The sequence below is a fragment of the Mustelus asterias genome, unplaced genomic scaffold, assembly GCF_964213995.1.
Source record: "Mustelus asterias unplaced genomic scaffold, sMusAst1.hap1.1 HAP1_SCAFFOLD_1087, whole genome shotgun sequence".
NCBI lineage: Eukaryota > Metazoa > Chordata > Chondrichthyes > Carcharhiniformes > Triakidae > Mustelus > Mustelus asterias.
Genome location: NW_027591032.1, coordinates 20,482 through 40,431, shown reverse-complemented (window position 1 = coordinate 40,431; position 19,950 = coordinate 20,482). Strand labels below are relative to the sequence as shown.

The 19,950-nt window shown below is 42.0% G+C and overlaps 1 protein-coding gene across 1 annotated transcript; it reads right to left on the bottom strand.

The window, feature by feature from the left end:
• Window positions 1–1,310: 1,310 nt before the first annotated feature.
• mettl6 (methyltransferase 6, methylcytidine) lies at window positions 1,311–19,861 on the bottom strand. Its single transcript, XM_078205919.1, has 6 exons — window positions 19,741–19,861; window positions 13,737–14,096; window positions 12,403–12,537; window positions 8,482–8,652; window positions 7,805–7,946; window positions 1,311–2,616 (listed from the first exon to the last, which is right to left on the bottom strand). The coding sequence occupies exons 2-6, from the start codon at window positions 14,073–14,075 to the stop codon at window positions 2,459–2,461; spliced, it is 945 nt and encodes a 314-aa protein (XP_078062045.1). The 5' UTR covers window positions 14,076–14,096; window positions 19,741–19,861; the 3' UTR covers window positions 1,311–2,458.
• Between the last annotated feature and the right edge of the window lie 89 nt (window positions 19,862–19,950).

Here is a 19,950-nt window from a genome sequence, read left to right as displayed (position 1 = left end):
TGAACGGTTTTGCCAGGTTAGTTGAGCTTTTTGAGTATTGTTGGGGTTGAACTTGTCCAGGTGAGTGAAGAGTATTCCATCACACTCCCGACCTGTACTTTGTAAGTGGCGGAGAACTTTGGAGACAAAAGCAAAATATTGCAACTGCTGCAAATCTGAAGTTAATACAGAAAATACTCAACAAGTCAGGCAGTATCTGTGGAGAGAAAAACAGAATTACCACTTCAGGTCACTGATCTTTCATAACTGGTTGAGTTCAGTTTCTGGACAATTCTTACCGCTGTGGGCAATTACCTGGATAAAAAAATAAAATGATTGGATTAATAGCTGAGATTGATAATTTGATTTTAACGGGACTCTTATTTACTCCATGGTTCTGCCTTCCATTAAAGTTTTCTTGTCTTCTTTTATTGAGAAGCATAAGGAGTAGCCTTGAATTGCAGTTTGATTAAAACCCCAAAGATGTATAGATCATGACAGAAGATCCAAAGCCATATGGTGCAACAAAGCCATGCAAAGACAAAGGGAAGAATTGCAATTGATCCTGTGCTATACCGTCAGCATCTTTGGACTGGCCAATTCCAATCAAAGAAACAAACATTTCAGAACCCTCTCCCCAAGCAGGCATCATTATTCAGAACTCTGTTCTGTAGTTGGCTTTCAGTTACTGCAGAAGGATTAGGACATGGGCTGAATTTTCCAGCCCTTCTCACGAGCATGATCTTCCTGTCCTGTTGAAGGCACCCCTTGTGACAGGGCAGGTGAGCCATGCAAAATCCCATAGACATCGCCGGGAACAGAAGATTCCACCGGCAATCAAAGGCGAGCCGCCTCCCACCTCATGTATCAGATATATGGTGATGATTTGCCCCTTATACTACAATTTTTGCATTTCATGCAGTGCTTCCAACAGTCAACATAATCCATGTAAATAACACTTGCTATTGGTTATCTTTGTCTTCAACTTTACCCTATTATGCCCACAAAGAAAGGCTCTACATCTCAGAAATGACAGTGGGCTTCATGCAGACAGCGTTACTCTATGCACAAGTAGTCTCTTCTCATTTGTAAACAAAGTAACCCAATGGATGATTGCCAGCATATTATTTTCTATTCCAACTCTTTTCAGTCAGGCAAATCAATAGTTAGACCATTAGACAGTGGATATCTGTAACTTAAAAGGCACATGTGCACATGGGAACAGTGAAGCCTGTTAGCCTGTCAAAAGATAATACAGCTGAATGCAAGTTTTAAAGTGGTTTGAGGCACAACACATTAAAAATTGAAAAAAAAAGAACTTGTAAACCAGTAATGGTGTAACTTTAAATTTTTATTATACAATTTGCAAGTACAGAAATATTTAAATGATTCCAGATGTCTGTTTAAAATTGTAGTTTATTAATACAAAGGGTAGCAAATGCCAGAAGAGTTTATAAAACCTCCAATATCACACACTTTATAAAAGTGAAATAGGTGAGGAAAGATGGAAAACTTCCTAAAATTCCAATCTGGCATCGTGCAGTGCAATAACTGTGTTTTTTGTAAATTCTGCGTTTGAGATCCTTCATTTTAATTCCTGTTGTTTCTGGTCTCATCAGGTCACGCTGGAAGTGTTGGCATATAATCTGCTCGCATATTTTCAAATCAGTACTGCCCTGAGTCAGCTGTTACGAAGCCCACAAGAGCAGCCATGGAGTTCATTTCCCTTTGAACATTTCTGCATCTGTCTAGGGAGACACTGAACCTCTGCTCAGCTGAGATCACACAATAACTTCCAACTTTTATTGCAGATTTCTAAGACACCATGTACACTGCAGACACATAGGGTGACCAACCCTTCATTAAGGGACATTTTACAGCAGCACAGGGAACCATATGAGTGGGACAGGGGTTGCTGGCGAATGTGTGAGAACAGAGAGAGGTGTATGATGTGGGCTGTTGCCCGAATGCCAGGTCCCGCAGCTGGGAACAGTGCCAACGTGCAGATGTGGGGCAAGATTCTCCGGCCTCCCAGCCACGTGTTTCCCACCGGCGGGAGATGGCTCATTGTTTGCTAGCGGCGGGATTCTCTGGTCCCACCACTGTCAATGGGAATTCCCATTGATGTCACCCCACGCCGACGGGAAACCCACGGGCGGCAGTGCACTGCCAGCAGGAATGGAGAATCCCACCAGTGTGAATGGCTGGAGAAATCCGTCCGTGTACTGCATGTGAGCAAAATCTAAAGATCTGAAACAGGTGATAAACATCATCCCGGTAACATGCAACCGGGAACAAGGGATAATCACCTCAATTAAAGGATGATCTCATAAAATTCAGGATGCTTGGTCATCCTGTTGTATAGGACCAGGTGTAGGTTATTCTACTTATTCTCTCTGCCAGGGTACTATGCACAGCAAGGTGCTCTAGAGAGGAATGTCAAAATATTATATTTTAAAAAGAGAGCAGCAGCAACAGTTCAACAGGTTAATTGTATTCTCTCTGGTTTCTTAAACTTGCATTGAAGAAAAACTCTTGGAACACACAGACCTTCCTTCTTATTAATGGTTTCACGGAACACATATTCATTGAGCAACACCTCGTATCCAGCAGCCGTCAGGAGTTGTGCCACATACTCTGGAATGAAAATATAGAAAATGTGAAAAAAGGTTTTCGGATATGGTGGGAAATGAACATGGACAGGATGCAACCTCCCAGTCACAGCACAGAAAGGTCAATAATTCCTGAGATAATTGACATATCTATTATTGTATGCTTCACCCTATAAAATATATGTTTCGATACGTAACAGATGCATTTAATTTTATATCATAAAGAGATGATCGTCAAACTTAGTGGAATGTAAAAGCAAAATATTACGAATGCTGGAAATCTGAACTAAAAACAAAGTACTGGAAATACTGAGCAGATTTGGCAGCATCTGTGGAGAGAGAAACAGAGCTAATGTTTCAAGTCAAATAGGACTCTTCTTCAGAACTGAAATGTTAAAATATGATGGCATTCATGCTGTTGAAGTGTGGGGGAGGGGCAAACAACAGGGTAAATCTGGGATAGGTTAGATAGGGAGGTAGAAATTAAATAAAGATATCATGGAACAAAAGACTTAAGGGAGTGGTCCTAGTTGTGGTAAAGTGTCCAGAGTGAGTGTCAATGGCAGAGTAATGAGTATCTCCATGAAAGTACAAAAAATAAAAACCAGCAATTGGCAAAAAAAACCAATGTTAGTTCCTTTCTGAGAATTTTAGCCACAGGAAAGGTTCTTTAGACAGCCATATGAACGGAGTAGGAATGGAGGGATACAAAAGAATGGTCTAGTTTGGACCAGGGAGCGGCGCGGGCTTGGAGGGCCGAAGGGCCTGTACCTGTGCTTATTGTTCTTTGTCTGTTTCCGATCAGCCATAACCATCATTTTAGAAACTCCCTTACACCTACATGTTTTTTCTGAATAATTAGCCAGATCGCTATTTTGGGAAAATTCCTAACTTCATCTCAGCGCAAATGGAAATATAAAAAAGTACAGAAAATATACTTTCTGAAACAATTGATTCTTAAACATCAACTCTTAGTGGGGATGGATGTATGCTGTTGTAATTTGTTTTAGGGGTGTTGGTTGAAAGATAAATATTGCCAGGACGCTGGTGAGAACTACCTCACTCTTCCTCGGAATAGTGTTGTAGGACCATTTACTTGCACCACATAAGACAGATGGGACTTCTGTTTAACATCTCAGCTGGCCAGTTAGTCAGGGTTACAGTAATGACATCACAACTAGATTCGAGCGTGCTGAGAAATAGGTCATGATATCACTCAGGAGTTGTACTGCTGTCTGCTAACCACTGATAAAGATGGGCAGAGTGAGAGCAAAAAAAAGCACGTATTGCATTTTACTCAGAGTTAAGGAAGGGACTATCATACACGACAATGTTCTGCAAAAGGTACAATCAAGAGACAGAAGGAAAAAAATTCTAGCATGCAAAGGAAAAATATTGTACAAGTATAAACATTTTCTTTTTTATAGGTGCTGCAAGAAGATTAATGTTTGCCCAGGTTCAATTCTGTTCTATCTGCTCTGCTTGTAAATTGCTTTAATGCTGAAGAATAATCATAAATTATTATAAAGATATTGTTAAAGCAAAAAGAATGTTTGTCGGCACATACGGTGAGCCAAGCACTGATCTGAACTTTAGGCTTTTTGAAATCTGGAGCAGTGTCGTTACTGGATTATGCTGAAAGATGCACAATAAAGAACACACACAAGTATTATTCAATTTGTTAAAGGAGAAGCGTAGATACCAAGTAGTATAATAATGCAAGAGAAGCTGGAAATTACTGTATTAATCTTACAGTCTTCAACTTGTATAGGTATCATAGAAAGAGGAGACTGTATATACGGGAGATAAAATATTGGAGACTGGATTCTATGATTACCTCGAATAAAGGGGGAGTGCTAAAAGTGGGACAGCTGAAAACGAACAATAGAAAATTGAATAATGGTGATAAAGGAGTCTTGTATGAATAGCAATGTCTAGAACACTGTCAGGAAGGATCTTGTAGAGAGGAAACATCAATGACCCTTTAGGAGAATTTGCATTGAAGTACAATATCAAAATGTAAAAGAAAAATAATAAGAAAGCAGATGACGTCAATTGTGCTATGGCAATGGTGAAAAATAGTAGCTAATAAAAACAAACCTTGAGGCTGAGCACAAGGGCCGGAACTCTCCTAGAATCGGAGCGGGTGATGGTCCGACAACAGAAATCTTTGTTGACCTCAGGCGGGAATTTCCAGTCTCGCCCAAGTGAGGCTGTAAAATCTCACTCATAATGTGTAACAGAAGGGCAAAATTGAAGATTGTGCACCCAGAATTGGGGAAATTTTAAATTACTTTGCTAAATTAAAGATGCTGGTGTGGATTTATTTCAACTCTAGTTTATTTAAGCAACTGTGAAAAGCACTAAATAGTTAGTTTTTCAAAAGAAAAGCTTCAGCCTTGAAGTTATGGTTGCTATGGTATCTGGTAAAAAATCAATTTGAACTGTTTGAAGCACTTTGCTTTAATTGGATTAGAGTTTAAAAACTGCTGTTGTTTTATACTGTTTAAAGATGCATGTTATTATTTTAAATCAATTAAATCAATTTCAGAACATTATATTTGTTTGATAACACAAAGATAAGTGGCAACATAAGCAATGTAGATTGATGTTTAAAGCTAATGAAAGATATTAATAAATTAAGTGGATGGACAAAACAGGCAATTGGATTTCAATGTAAGCAAATGTTAAACCATTCATATTGCACCTAAACGAGAGGAGCGTACTTTTTAAATAGTGAAAAGCTAGAAACAATGTAGGTCCAAAAAGGTGCAAGTGTCCATGTACATTGCTAATTAATAATGTGTTGATCAATTGGCTAGAGAAACAGCAATAAAAGGGACTCCATAGGAATCACTCACTGCACAACCACTGGCATCAGTGTGATCAAGACAGGCCATACCTGACCTGATAACCGATGAGGCTATACAGTACACCACAGGAAGGATCTGCCTCCTCCTTTGCACCAAACATGGAGTCATTTGTCCGACATGCGAAGCTTTTGCACTGTAAGGATGCCCCCAAGATCATGAGTCATTCCTCATTGTACATGCATCAAATGGCAAGGGGGAGGTGACAGGGCATGGATGTGTTTCTCAGGTTATGGAAATGTTGCACAATTATTACAGGAGGCCAACAATGCACTAGGATATTCCGTATCACCTTGCCTTGAATCTCGTGTGTGTCAAAATGAGTCCGACCCCTGCAAAGCGAAAGGTTTCAATGGATTTCTCCAAAATAAATAACGATTCACGGGGAACTTTGCCTACTGCAAAAAAAAGCGTGGGGCTGGTATAAGTTTAGCCCAGTCATTATCTGGTGGATCAAACCATTTCCAGCCTATAAAAATGTTGTCACCTCTCCTGCCTCATTACAGCCTTAGTTTGAACATGGACAAAAGAGCTAAATTCCAGAGGGGAAGTGAGAGTGACTACCATCGATATCAAGGCAGAATTTGACCAAGTATGGCATCAAGGGGCCCTTGCGTAACTGGAGTCAATGGTTACCGGGGGAAAACCCTGCACTGGTTGGAGTCATACCAAGCACTAAGAAAGATAGTTTGTAATGAATCAATGATCTTGGTTTCAGGTCATCACTGGAGGAGTTCCTCAGTGTGGTATCCTAGGTCCAAACATCTTTAGCTGCTTCATCAATGACCTTCCTTCCATCAGAAGGTCAGAAATAGGGATATTCGTTGATGATTGCAAACTTTTCAGCACCCATTTGTGACTTCTCAGATATTGAAGTAGCTCTTGCCCAAATGCAGCAAAGCCTGGACAATATCCAGGCTTGAGCTGACAAATGACAAGTAACATTCATGCCACACAAGTGCCAGGCAAAGACCATCTCCAACAAGAGAGAATCTAACTATCACCCCATGACATTCAATGCCATTACAATCACTGAATCTTCCACTATCAACACCCAGGGCATTACCATTGACCAGAAATTGAACTGGACCAGCCATATAAAAACTGTGGCTATAACTGCAGGCCAGAGGCTAGGAATCTTGCAGTGAATAACTCACCACCTGACTCCCTAAAGCCTGTCCAGAATCTACAAGTCAGGAGTGTGATGGAATGCTCTCCACTTGCCTAGATGAGTGCAGCTCCTGCAACACTGAAGAAACTTGACATCATCCAGGACATTGCAGCCCACTTGTTTGCCACCTTTTCACAAACATTCACCCCCTCCACCACCAATGAACAGTGGCAGCAGTGTGTACCGTCTACAAGGCACCAACGTTCCTTAGGCAGCACTTTGACACCCACAACCAGTACCATCTAGAAGGGTGTTTTTCTGGTTGGCGATCAGTGACTAGTGGTGTGCCTCAGGGATCAGTGTTGGGATCGCAATTGTTTACAATTTACATAGATGATTTGGAGTTGAGGACCAAGTGCAGTGTGCCAAAATTCGCAGATGACACTAAAATGAGTGGCAAGGTAAAGTGTGCAGAGGACACTGAAAGTCTGTAAAGGGATATAGATAGTCTAAGTGAGTGGGCATGGGTCTGGCAGATGGAGTACAGTGTTGGTAAAGGAGGTCATCCATTTTGGTAGGAATAACAGCAAAATAGACTATTATTTAAATGGTAGAAAATTGCAGCATGCTTCTGTGCAGAGGGACCTGGATGTCCTTGTGCAAGAATCACAAAAGTTGGTTTGTAGGTGCAGCAGGTAATTAAGAAGGCAAATGGAATGTTGTCCTTCATTGTTAGAGGGATGGAGTTTAAAAACAGCGAGGTTATGTTGCAGCTGCATAAGGTGCTGGTGAGGCCACACTTGGAGTACTGTGTACAGTTTTGGTCTCCTAACTTGAGAAAGAATACACTGGTACTGGAGAGGGTGCAGAGGAAATTCACTAGGTTGATTCCGAAGTTGAGGGGGTTGGCTTATGAGGAGAGACTGAGTAGACTGGGATTATACTCATTGGAATTCAGAAGAATGAGGGGAGATCTTATAGAAACATATAAGATTATGAAGGGAATAGATAAAATAGAAACAGGGAGGTTGTTTCCACTGGCGGGTGAAACTAGAACTAGGGGGCATGGCCTCCACTAACTTCAATAAAGAAAAATATTTAAGAAATATGCAAGTAGAGTTTCATATAAACAAGTATTTTCCAAGCAAGTACAGTACTACTTATAACTAACATAACCAGCTGATAATCTTTTGGAAGTAGCAAAAAAAAAAGTTTTAAATAACAAATCTCACCATCAGAAAAGAAGAAAGATCTTGTTCCGTCTTGACGAACGTAAAAATTAGGTCCAAGTTTGTGGCCACTTTTAAATCGGAGCATGGCATGATCATACAGTCCGTAATCTCTGAATAAGATGTATCCACCAGGTTTCAGTACCTTTCACAGGCACACAAGAATCAAAGTCACAGTTAGTAGATCGTTTGCAATGATGCACTACCAAATGAACAAAGTGGGCCTACAGGAATAATTTACTTGTATTGGCTTAGTGGGTCACATTCTCAGTGAATTAACAAAAGGCAACACCACTAGCCCAGAAGATACAAAATGCATAAATCTTTATAAGTGAGACTATATTCATAGAAACAAAGTGTTCAATTATCTCTTCTTTTTTTAATTTTTCTCCATCTACAAGATAACGTTTGATATTTGGTAAAATCAGTGCTAAACGACTGGGATTTTCAAAACCCAATTAACAAAAACTTGCACAGGTACCATGTTGAATTGTGTTTAAATTATAAAATGTACAATTTTCTGAGAGGAGATGGTAACATAACATGTACAACAGATATATAATTCACTTTAATTTCAAGATCACCACTTTTACAGAAAATGTTTGTCAAATCCTTTAGAATCTTCCCCATTTACATCACTATGAATATGATGGCAGCATGTGTACCATTAAAATACAAACCTTATGGATGTTTTCTAATGCCAGCTGCATCTTGTCAGGATGAATGGCAGAAAGCACGAAGATCAGTGTTACAACATCCACGGAGTCCGCTGGCACATTCTCCAGTAAATCATCTTTTGTCAGATCACATTGAAAGACCTTACATCGTTCAACTTTATACGAGCGGTTTTGCTTTAAAAAAAAAGAAACAAGCAGAGGAATGGATGAGAAGGAATCTGTACAGGAGGCTATCAATCAATTGAGTGATTAGTTTTCACATGTTATTGTTTTTTTAAGCTATTTCCATTCATGTCTGAAACAACTGACGGGATTATTTGGGGAATTTGAAGAAGTTGCAATCAAGTACATAATACAGCTTGAGTATCCTTTTTATCTGTACATTCAAAAACCAAACACATCCAAAAGCTGAATATTTTTTTGAATGAACCCCAACCAAGTCAACATGGACTTCAGCAGCCTTTTGTGCAGGAAGTCTAGCTTTTGGCTTTCCAAGTGTGATTTTTATGGTTATTTAGTGCTTTTATTCCACCTTATCAAAAAGACCATCAGCTACCTTTATGGGTAACAATGAGAAGGAAAAGGAAGCATATTTCATTATCAATTGCTAATGGAGTTGCTGCAGAAACCTGACCGTGATGTGTCTGTGAGGCAATTGAGTGAGGAGTATGGGGTGGGTAGCACCACCATATATGATTTAAGGTAGCAGAAAGACCAAGGGTGAGATCTTACCGGCTGTTCATGCCATACTCCCGCTGCAGCGAGGTCAGAGAATTTAGCACTGCAGTGGGATGAGAAAATCCCACCGGTGTGAACGGTGGTAACATTCCGGGCCAACTGTTTAAATTGTATGTTGAAAGGAATTCACAAAAGTTAATAATAGAGAAAATTTGCATAGGTCGAAAAACTACGAACATGATAGTCTTGTCATGATGGAGTGGATTTGACAGTGCAGGAGTACAAGGTTTTCGCTGACTTGTCCAGTGATCATGCAGCAAGTTCTACCAGCAAGTGCTGAGGCTTGAAGTGCATGTGATTACATGACAGATTGGTTGGAGAAATTCAAGAAGGGTCATTGTATCAAGTTTTTGAAAGTTTACGGCGATAAAGCACCTACAGACCATAACACAGCTGAGAAAAATATTGGGATTACTATGCTAATTTCAGACCAAAGCCTTTCACCTGAACATATTTACAATGTTGATGAAATAAGTCTACACTGGCGATATGTCCCTTAGAAAATGCTAGCAATGGCTGAGCAGAGTACATTAACAGGTGTAAGGATGCCAATAATAGGTTGACCATCTTTGGTTGTGCCAATGCAGCTGGCACACACAAATGTAAATTAGCTGTAATCAGGAATAACAAATGTCCTGAGTGCTTCAAGGATGTTCAAATATTATCTGTTCACTACTATGCCAATGAGAGAGCCTGGGTAACAAGGGACATGGTTTCTGATTGGTTTCACAACCACTTTAATACTCCTTTTTGAATATATAGACTCCTTCTTGAATAGTTGACTTGGTGATGCAAACAGGGGTTTGGGGATGAAAGGTTTCCAAAAGGAGTTTACAATTAAGAACGCCATCTACATATCTGCTAATTCTAGTGCCTTGTTGATAAAAAAAATCTTGACCAACAGTTGGCACAAACTTTGGCCCACACAAATGTTCCCTGATGATGATAATATTGACAAAGACTTTGAAGGGTTTTGCGTGAACAAGGAAGAGAAGATGGTAAATCAGCTCCTTTAGGATGTAAAAGGTATAGCATTGAAATTGCAAATATGTTGGAGGGTGAGGAAATGTCGAGCATTAACATTGATACCCCAATCATGCATTCTTTGACTGACGGGCAGATTGCAGAAATGGTATAATGACAAGATCAACTTGATAAAAAATAGAGCCACAGGTTGATAGATCCGCTCAAATAACATGCATTTACAAGTGAGCAAAAAATAATGTCAGCGTCTAAAATAAAAGACAAACTTATTGAACAAAAACCAATGTTGATGAGGCTTTTGAAGGTGGAAGAACTATTCAAGAAGACCTGCTCACCAGAGTGCACTGACTCAGAACCCTTTCCTACAAGCTCCTTTATCAGGATTTAATTAATGCAGTCATTATTCGAATCCATCTTACTTTGTGCGGGGATAACACCAAGGCCATTGTGTAAGTACTCATAATTTTTTAAATCATGCTAAGAATGCGATGCAATTTTATATTATAGGTGTAACAAGCATTAGAAATCATAGAAACCCTGCAGTACAGAAAGAGGCCATTCAGCCCATCGAGTCTGCACCGACCACAATCCCACCTAGGCCCTACCCCCACATCCCTACATATTTACCCACTAATCCCTCTAATCCACGCATCTCAGGACACTAATGGCAATTTTTAACCTGGCCAATCAACCTAACCCGCACATCTTTGGACTGTGGGAGGAAACCGGAGCACCCGGAGGAAACCCACGCAGACACGAGGAGAATGTGCAAACTCCACACAGACAGTGACCCGAGCCGGGAATCGAACCCAGGTCCCTGGAGCTGTGAAGCAGCAGTGCTAACCACTGTGCTACCGTGCCGCCCCCATTATTAATTGAAAGAATTATACCACAAAGTTTCACATTTGAAACAAAAATCATTTGTGCAAGATTTAAACAAAGCAAGTACTACTAACTTGACACTATATATTTCATATTCACTTGCTCTTTCCACTTGAGAATTTAAATGGGATGCTCCTTTTACTACCTTTGTTTCCACACAAGAGTTCATAGAATCATAGAAATCATAGAAACCCTACAGTGCAGAAGGAGGCCATTCGGCCCATCGAGTCTGCACCGACCACAATCCCACCCAGGCCCTACCCCCACATATTTACCCGCTAATCCCTCTAACCTACGCATCCCAGGACTCTAAGGGGCAATTTTTAACCTGGCCAATCAACCTAACCCGCACATCTTTGGACTGTGGGAGGAAACCGGAGTACCCGGAGGAAACCCACGCAGACACGAGGAGAATGTGCAAACTCCACACAGACAGTGACCCGAGCCGGGAATCGAACCCGGGACCCTGGAGCTGTGAAGCAGCAGTGCTAACCACTGTGCTACCGTGCCGCCCACATTATCCTGTCGCCCACTCTCTTAAATGGTGCACAAGCTAATTGTTCTGCCGTTTTGTTATACTTCAAACTCTATACCCTATCCACCACCAAGTCTGCTTACTTCTACCCCAAGAGCATTGCCAGTCTCAGCCATCTACTGCCACTGAAAACCTGGTCGATGCTTTTATGACTGAAAGATTTGACTCCTTAATGTAATAGGGAAAAAGTAGAGGGTGTGAGTTGGTCAATGAGAAACAATTTAGTATTTGTAATGATAATTAGCCTAGGCTTAGACTATAGTAATGCAAGGAGACCTAGGCCTACTGTATACATGGTAGGCATATCAAATCCTAAAAGCGAAAATGTCTGAATACCGAAACACAGAAACGTAGAAAATAGGAGCAGGAGGCCATTTGGCCCTTCGAGCCTGCTCCACCATTCATCACGGTCATGGCTGAACTCAATAGCCTAATCCTGCTTTCTCCCCATAACCTTTAATCCTATTCGCCCCAAGTGCTATATCTAGCCGCCTCTTGAAACGCAACCCAAGGGTTTTGGACAAAGGATACTCGACCTGTATTGCTTAATTGACCGGAAAGAGCTTTAAACCTCCTGCATGCAAGGTGCTAGAAATGCATTGTTTCTTGCTTACTTTCTTTCAGGATTTTAACATTCACATCAATGGCATTGAAAATCTGGCTGTACCAACTGTATCTCTAGTGTACATTTACTAGCTGTTCCTCCTTGAAAGATTTCAGCACAAAAAGGTGTAAAGAAAATCAAGAAAATGATCAAAAACAATTATAAACATTGTTGCAAATACCTTCACAAATTCTACGGCCCGGGGCGAGAAGTCACAAGCATAAATAAAGACATTCAGATCATCCTCTAAAAGAGGGAACAAACAGTTCCCAACCCCACAGCCAGCTTCCAACAGAATCAGTTTCTGATTTTCAAACTGCATGGAGAGAAAAACAAACAATATTAAGAATAATTTGCATTTTTATAGAACCTTTAATAAAGCAAAATAATCCACAGTGTTTCATGTAAGAAAAAGTGGATACGCCCAGCAGTATTAGAAGAGATAACCAAGAGAGGCAGTCAAGGGAACAGGTAGAAAAGTGAAGAGGATTTGGGTGGAAGTTCGGACAGTAAGATTCAAGGGTTTGTCAGCACTGAATAAGCGAAAAGGGGAGATACACTAGGGGCCTACATCAGAACATCAAAGGGCATGAGGTGGAATGCAAAGTGGGAGGGAAGGGTGGGGTAAGGCTGATAATAAGTTTTAAACCTGATTTCAAATTTAGTATGCCAGGAACCGGGAGCTAGCAGAGGTCAGCAAGTATGGGGTGATGAACAAGTGGAACTCAATGCAGGAAAGGATATAGAAAATGGAGTTGTGGATGAGCTACATACTGTTAGGTGGAACATTAAGGAGTCAAATCTTTCAGTCATAAAAGCATCGACCAGGTTTTCAGTGGCAGTAGATGGCTGAGACTGGCAATGCTCTTGGGGTAGAAGTAAGCAGACTTGGTGGTGGATAGGGTATAGAGTTTGAAGTATAACAAAATGGCAGAACAATGAGCTTGTGCACCATTTAAGTGAGTGGGCGACAGGATAATGTGATTGCAGCCAAGAGTGCGGACTTTGTGGCAGAAGCCCCATAAGATGGATTCCATTTTCTCAATGCAGGTTCATCTACTTGGTAAGAATTTTGGTACAAGATACTGATACAAATAATGGCGGTGGAGAGGTAAAGCTAAATGGTGGTCATATACATGTTGAAACTGGCCTCGTGCCTATGGATAATCTTTTTGGTGGTAGCATATACACAAGTAAAAAAAGGTGAAAGCAAAAGTAGGACCTCCAAATATGGTGGAGGTGACAATGTGGCGGGTGAGGGGAGGGAAGCAAAAAGAAATCATTGCTGCAGATGAGTTAGCTATAATGAGACAGACTGGAAGAGTACCAAGTGGAGCAGCTTCCTGGAGGGATAAAGAAGTTGAAGTATATGAAATAACTGGTCACATTTGCATTCCCAAGTAATTTTCTGAAATCCACAAATATATTCTCTGCAAGTTTGTACTGGACCTGCCTATTGCTGAAATAGCAGCCCGATAATTCAAGTTTGGATTTTCTTTACTCAACATCACTTACTTCTCGACATGCTTTCAGCTCTTCAAACTCCCTAGTTGTCCAGTGTCTATCTTTGAAGAAGTTGGTGCTGTTCCTTTTGTAAAATAAATCCCAGTTCTTCTGTGCATCTATTTCGAGCTTTTGTTGTTTAAAATCCGACACTAAGCTCCGATCATTTATGAGTTTTTCTGCTTCTTCAGGGGTGAGGATCCTTCCCCTGTCCCCTCTGACTTGAAAAGGCACTTCTGATTTGGAGGGTGCTGCAGTTACTACCTTATTGCTTAAAGAGCAATTGTTTATCCCTTCTGTTCGGCATGTTTGGGTAGCATAAGAATCAGGTGGTTCCATGTCATCTCCCATGTTTACAATATTCTAGATGTTCTTAATGCAAGAGAAAAACAAACTTTAGACTTCTGTTTAAAACTCAAAATAGTAAACACAATCAAAGGTGCCATCTCTGCATTCAAAGATGATATAGAATGATCTACTTTTTAAAAGCGGGTGAATATATGTAATGAAATTTTTGTGGAACAAATACTACGCATCTTTTTATCGTATCTCAGAGAGAGACAATTATTAGACTGTTTTTGCAAGCGGGGGAGCCAGATATCAGTCCATGTATCCCAAGGGTGCGAGATATTTGTGCCGCAACAGAGTATCATTTAACAGTGCCTGCAGATCGCTGCTTTTGTCAAAGAACTCCAGCTACCAGTCCATGTATCTCAAAGAGCGCCAGTTACCAGGTTATGCATCTTGAAGGCTTCCAATTATTGGTCTGTGTATCTCAGATGGCTCCAATTTCCAGTCCGTGTATCTTGGAGAGTGTTGATTACCAGTGGGGTGTGCAGAATCACAGAATGATGATAATATATAATGAGGCCATTCAGCCAGTCATGTCAATGCAAGGGCAACTCAGCAAGTTCTAGTAGACCCTGGTACCCTCTTTTCCCCACAAATTTTCCCACTGTAGGTGCTTGTGCAACTCCCTTGTGAAAGCCACGATTGAATCTACTTCAAGCACTCTCAAACAGTGATTCACTGATCCATTCATTACTTAAAAGATCTTCCTCAACTCACCTCTGGTTCTTTTGCTAATCGCATTCAATGCTATCCTCTGGGATCAATGGGAACAGTTTCTCTGAATCTATTCAGTCTGAGCTCCTAAAACTCTTAATACCTCTAGCAAATCTCCACTCTTCTCTTTTCTGAGGAAACCAAGCCCAGCTTCTGCAATCTCTCCACATAACTGAAATCCCTCATTATTGAATCGTTCTTGTAATCTTTTCCCCACACCTTCTCTAAAGCATTCCTCCTAAAGTGTGGTGCCCAGAATGGAAGACACTACTTTAGCTGAGGCTGAACCAGTGTTTTATAAAGGTTCATCATAACTTCCTTGCTTTTATACTCTATGCCTCTGTTTATAAAACAGTAAGAGTTTTAACAACACCAGGTTAAAGTCCAACAGGTTTATTTGGTAGAAAATGCCATTAGCTTTCGGAGCGCTGCTCCTTCGTCAGATGGAGTGGAAATCTGCTCTCAAACAGGGCATACAGAGACACAAAATCAAGTTACAGAATACTGATTAGAATGCGAATCTTTACAGCTACATTTAAAGATACAGACAATGTGTGTGGAGGGAGCATTAGGCACAGGTTAAAGAAATGTGTATTGTCTCCAGACAGGACAGCCAGTGAGATTCTGCAAGTCCAGGAGGCAAGCTGTGGGGGTTACCGATAGTGTGACATGAACCCAAGATCCCGGTTTAGGCCATCCTCATGTGTGCGGAACTTGGCTATCAGTTTCTGCTCAGTGACTCTGTGTGTCGTGAAGGCCGCCTTGGAGGCCTTGATTTTGTGTCTCTGTATGCCCTGTTTGAGAGCAGATATCCACTCCATCTGACGAAGGAGCAGCGCTCCGAAAGCTAATGGCATTTGCTACCAAATAAACCTGTTGGACTTTAACCTGGTGTTGTTAAAACTCTTACTGTGTTTACCCCAGTCCAACGCTGGCATCTCCACATCATGACTACCATCGTCTATTTATAAAACCCAGGATTAGGTTATAAGGGGACATAGATAGGTTGTGTGAGTGGGCAAAATCTGGCAAATGGAGTATAATGTGGGAAAATGTGAAATAGTCCATTTTGGGAGGAAGAATTTTTTAAAAAGCTTATTATCTAAATAGCGAGAGATTGTAGAGCTTTGAGGCACAGCGGGATCTGGAGTGCATGAATCATAAAAGGCTGATATGCAGATACAGCAAGTAATTAGGAAAGCTAATAGAATTTTATAATTTGTGAGGGGAATTGATTGCAAAAATAGGGAGATTATGCTTCAGTTGTACAGGTGAGACCACATCTTAAGGAAAGATGAAAATGGGTTAGAAGCAGTTCACAGGTTTTCTAGACTAATTGCAGGAATGGGTGGGTTTTCTTAACAGAAAGCGCTTTAGAGGTTAGGTTTGTGTCAATTGGAATTTAGAAGAGTAAGACGCGGTTTGATTGCAACCTGAGGGGTATTGACAAGAGTGGATGTAGTGGATGTTTCCTAATGTCTGAGAATCCAGAAGTAGGAGTCATTATTTAAAAATAAAGGTTGCTCACTTAAGGCAGAGATGAGGAGAATTATTTTCTCTCAGAGGATCACGAGTATCTGGAACTCTCTTCCTCAACAGACAGTGGAAACAGAGGCTGGAATCTTACCACTGTTCACACCAGCAGCATTTTCCCATCCCACTGCAGTGAATGGAGATTTGGCTGGCTGCCAAATTCTCCGACTTAGCTGCAGCAGGAGCATGACATAAACGGTAGGCAAGATCGAATCCTGAGTCTTTGTCAACTCTGAAGGAGAGTTATGCAAACTCTAAAGTTGGATCTGTTCTCTCTCCACAGATGCTCTCAGACTTGCTGAGATTTTCCAGCATTTTCTGTCTTTTTCTCCACAGATAAAACCAAAGCGACTTGAGTGTTTCCAGTACTTTCTGTTTTTAATTACGACTCCTACAGTTCTTGTGCCTCTCTCTAATTTTCCTGTTATCTTATAGAGAGCCACTTATCAATCCGAGTACCTCGGAGATCGCCAGTTAGTAACGTAACTACTGGTGGCAACCTAGGTGGGCCTTGAGCCATCTAAGTGCTGGGGCAGCGTGGTGGCAGAGTGATTAGCACAGCTGCCTCACAGTGCCAGGGATTTGATTCCTGGTTTGGGTCACTGTCTGTGCGGAGTTAGCATGTTCTCCCTGTGTCTGCATGGGTTTCCTCCGTGTGCTCTGGTTTCCTCCCATAGTCTGAAAGACGTGCTGGTTAGGTGCATTGGCCATGCTAAATTCTCCCTCAGTGTACCCAAACAGGTGTCAGAGTGTGGTGACTAGGGGATTTTCACAGTGACCCTCCTCCCACAACTCCTTTACCGATACATTGGTGATTATTTTGGTGCCGCTTCATGCTCTCGTCTGGACCTGGAAAACTTCTTCAACTTCACTTCCAGTTTCCATCCCTCCATCACCTTCACCTGTTCCATCTCAAACACTTCCCTTCCTTGACCTTTCTATCTCCACTTCTGACAATAGATTATCTACCATTATCCAATACAAGCCCACTGACTCGCACAGCTATCTGGACTACAGCTCTTCACACCCTACATCCTGTAACGACTCCATCCCTTTCTCTCAGCTCCTTCGCATTTGTTCCGATGATCCCACTTTCCAAAGTGGTGCTTCTAATATATGCTCCTTTTTGCTCAACCGTGGTTCCCCACCTACAGTTGTTGACAGGGCCCTCAACAGTGTGCGCTCCATCTCCCACGCCACGACCCTCACCCCCTCCTCTCCCTCCCAAAACAAGGACAGAGTCCCCCCTGTTCTCACATTTCACCCCACCAGCCTCCTCCGCATACAAAGCATAATCCTCTGCCATTTTCGCCAGCTCCACCACTAAACACATCTTCCCTTCACTCCCTCTGTCAGCATTCCGCAGAGACCGTTGCCTCTGGGATAACCTAGTCCACACCTCCATTATACCTAACATCTCACCCATCACTCATGGCAATTGCAATTGCAGAAGGTGCAACATCTGCCCCTTTACCTCTTCCATGTTTACCATCCAAAGTCCAATACACTAATTCCAGGTTAAGCACTTGCACCTCTTTCAATTTGATCTGTTGCATTCGCTGCTCCCAATGTGATCTCCTCTATATCGGAGACACCAAACATAGACTGGGTGATCGCTTTGCTGAGCACCTTTGGTCTGTGCGCAATTAGGACCCTGACCTTCCAGTTGCTTGGCATTCTAACACACGATCCTACTCCCATGCTCACGTGTCTGTTCCTGGCTTGCTGTAATGTGATGTGGAGATGCCGGTGTTGGACTGGGGTGAACACAGTAAGAGTTTTAACAACACCAGGTTAAAGTCCAACAGGTTTATTTGGTAGCAAATACCATTAGCTTTTGGAGCGCTGCTCCTTCGTCAGATAGAGTGGAAATGTGCTCTCAAACAGGGCACAGAGACACAAAATCAAGTTACAGAATACTGATTAGAATGCGAATCCTTACAGCCAACCAGATCTTAAATGTACAGACAATGTGGGTGGAGGGAGCATTAAGCACAGGTTAAAGAGATGTGTATTGTCTCCAGACAGGATAGCCCGCAAGTCCAGGAGGCAAGCTGTGGGGGTTAGTGATAATGTGACATAGATCCAACATTCCGGTTTAGGCCGTCCTCACATGCGCGGAACATGGCTATCAGTTTCTGCTCAGCGACTCTGCACTGTCGTGTGTCATGAAGGCCGCCTTGGAATGATACACGACAGTGCAGAGTCGCTGAGCAGAAACTGATAGCCAAGTTCCGCACACATGAGGACAGCCTAAACCGGGATGTTGGATTTATGTCACATTATCAGTAACCCCCACAGCTTGCCTCCTGGACTTGCAGGCTGTCCTGTCTGGAGACAATACACATCTCTTTAACCTGTGCTTAATGCTCCCTCCACCCACATTGTCTGTATCTTTAAGATCTGGTTGGCTGTAGGGATTCGCATTCTAATCAGTATTCTGTAACTTGATTTTGTGTCTCTGTGCCCTGTTTGAGAGCACATTTCCACTCCATCTGACGAAGGAGCAGCGCTCCGAAAGCTAATGGTATTTGCTACCAAATAAACCTGTTGGACTTTAATCTGGTGTTGTTAAAGCTCTTACTGTTGCTGTAATGTTCCAGTGAAGCTCAACACAAAATGGAGGGACAGCATCTCATTTTCCGGCTAGGCACATCACAGCCTTCCGGTCTCAAGATCGAATTCAACAACTTCAGATGATTAGCTCTACCCCACCTCGACCCCTTTGTTTTCATTTTATTTAATTTTTATCTATTCTCCACCTTTTATTTCTTTGTCTTTATTTTTCTTTCCCCCTATTTTATCCCCCCTTGCTTCCCTTTTCCCTCTTTTTCTCAATTTTACCTCTCTCCCACCCATCTCCTCCCTCCCCCCACATCTTCTGTCAGATGATGTAATGAAATCAGAGGATAAATCAGTTTACCCTCTGATTTCAGCTTCTCTGCCGTTACTGCCATTAGCATCTCTTAGCCTTTCCCCTTGTTTCTGAGGCTATGATTCATCTTTCATTCCCTCACCCTACAGTGTGAATATCTCCCACTTTCTCTGCCTTTTAGCTTTGACAAAGGGTCATCTGGACTCGAAACATCAGCTCTTTTCTCTCCTTGCAGATGCTGCCAGACCTGCTGAGATTTTCCAGTGTTTTCTCTTTTGATTTTCACAGTAATTTCACTGCGGTGTTAATGTAAGCCTGCTTGTGACACTATTAAAATAAACTTTAAAAAAAAACACCTATGGCCAGCTAGGTGGGCCTGAAACCGTCTAAGTGCTGAAAAGGGCGCTCAGCAAAGACAAGTTGTTGTTGTTGTTATGCACGCTCCCGAGCGCGCTAAGGAGAGAGACACCCGGAGAGAAAACCATCCGCAAAATAAACACAAAACACTCAAGATTCAAACCCTGAAGCCCGAACATTTCTTACCGAATAAATGTGGTCTCTGGGGAGCAGCCACAGGCTGGAATCCGGGTGCGCGCCGCATCCTCATCCCCGCGTCCCCGTCAGCGCGTTCACGTGCGTCCGGGTTTGCAGGCAATGCGCGTGCCGCCGCGTCCGAGTCAGTGTGCGCATGCGCCGCCGCGTCGGTGTGCGCATGCGCCGCCGCGTCCGAGTCGGTGTGCCCATGCGCCACCG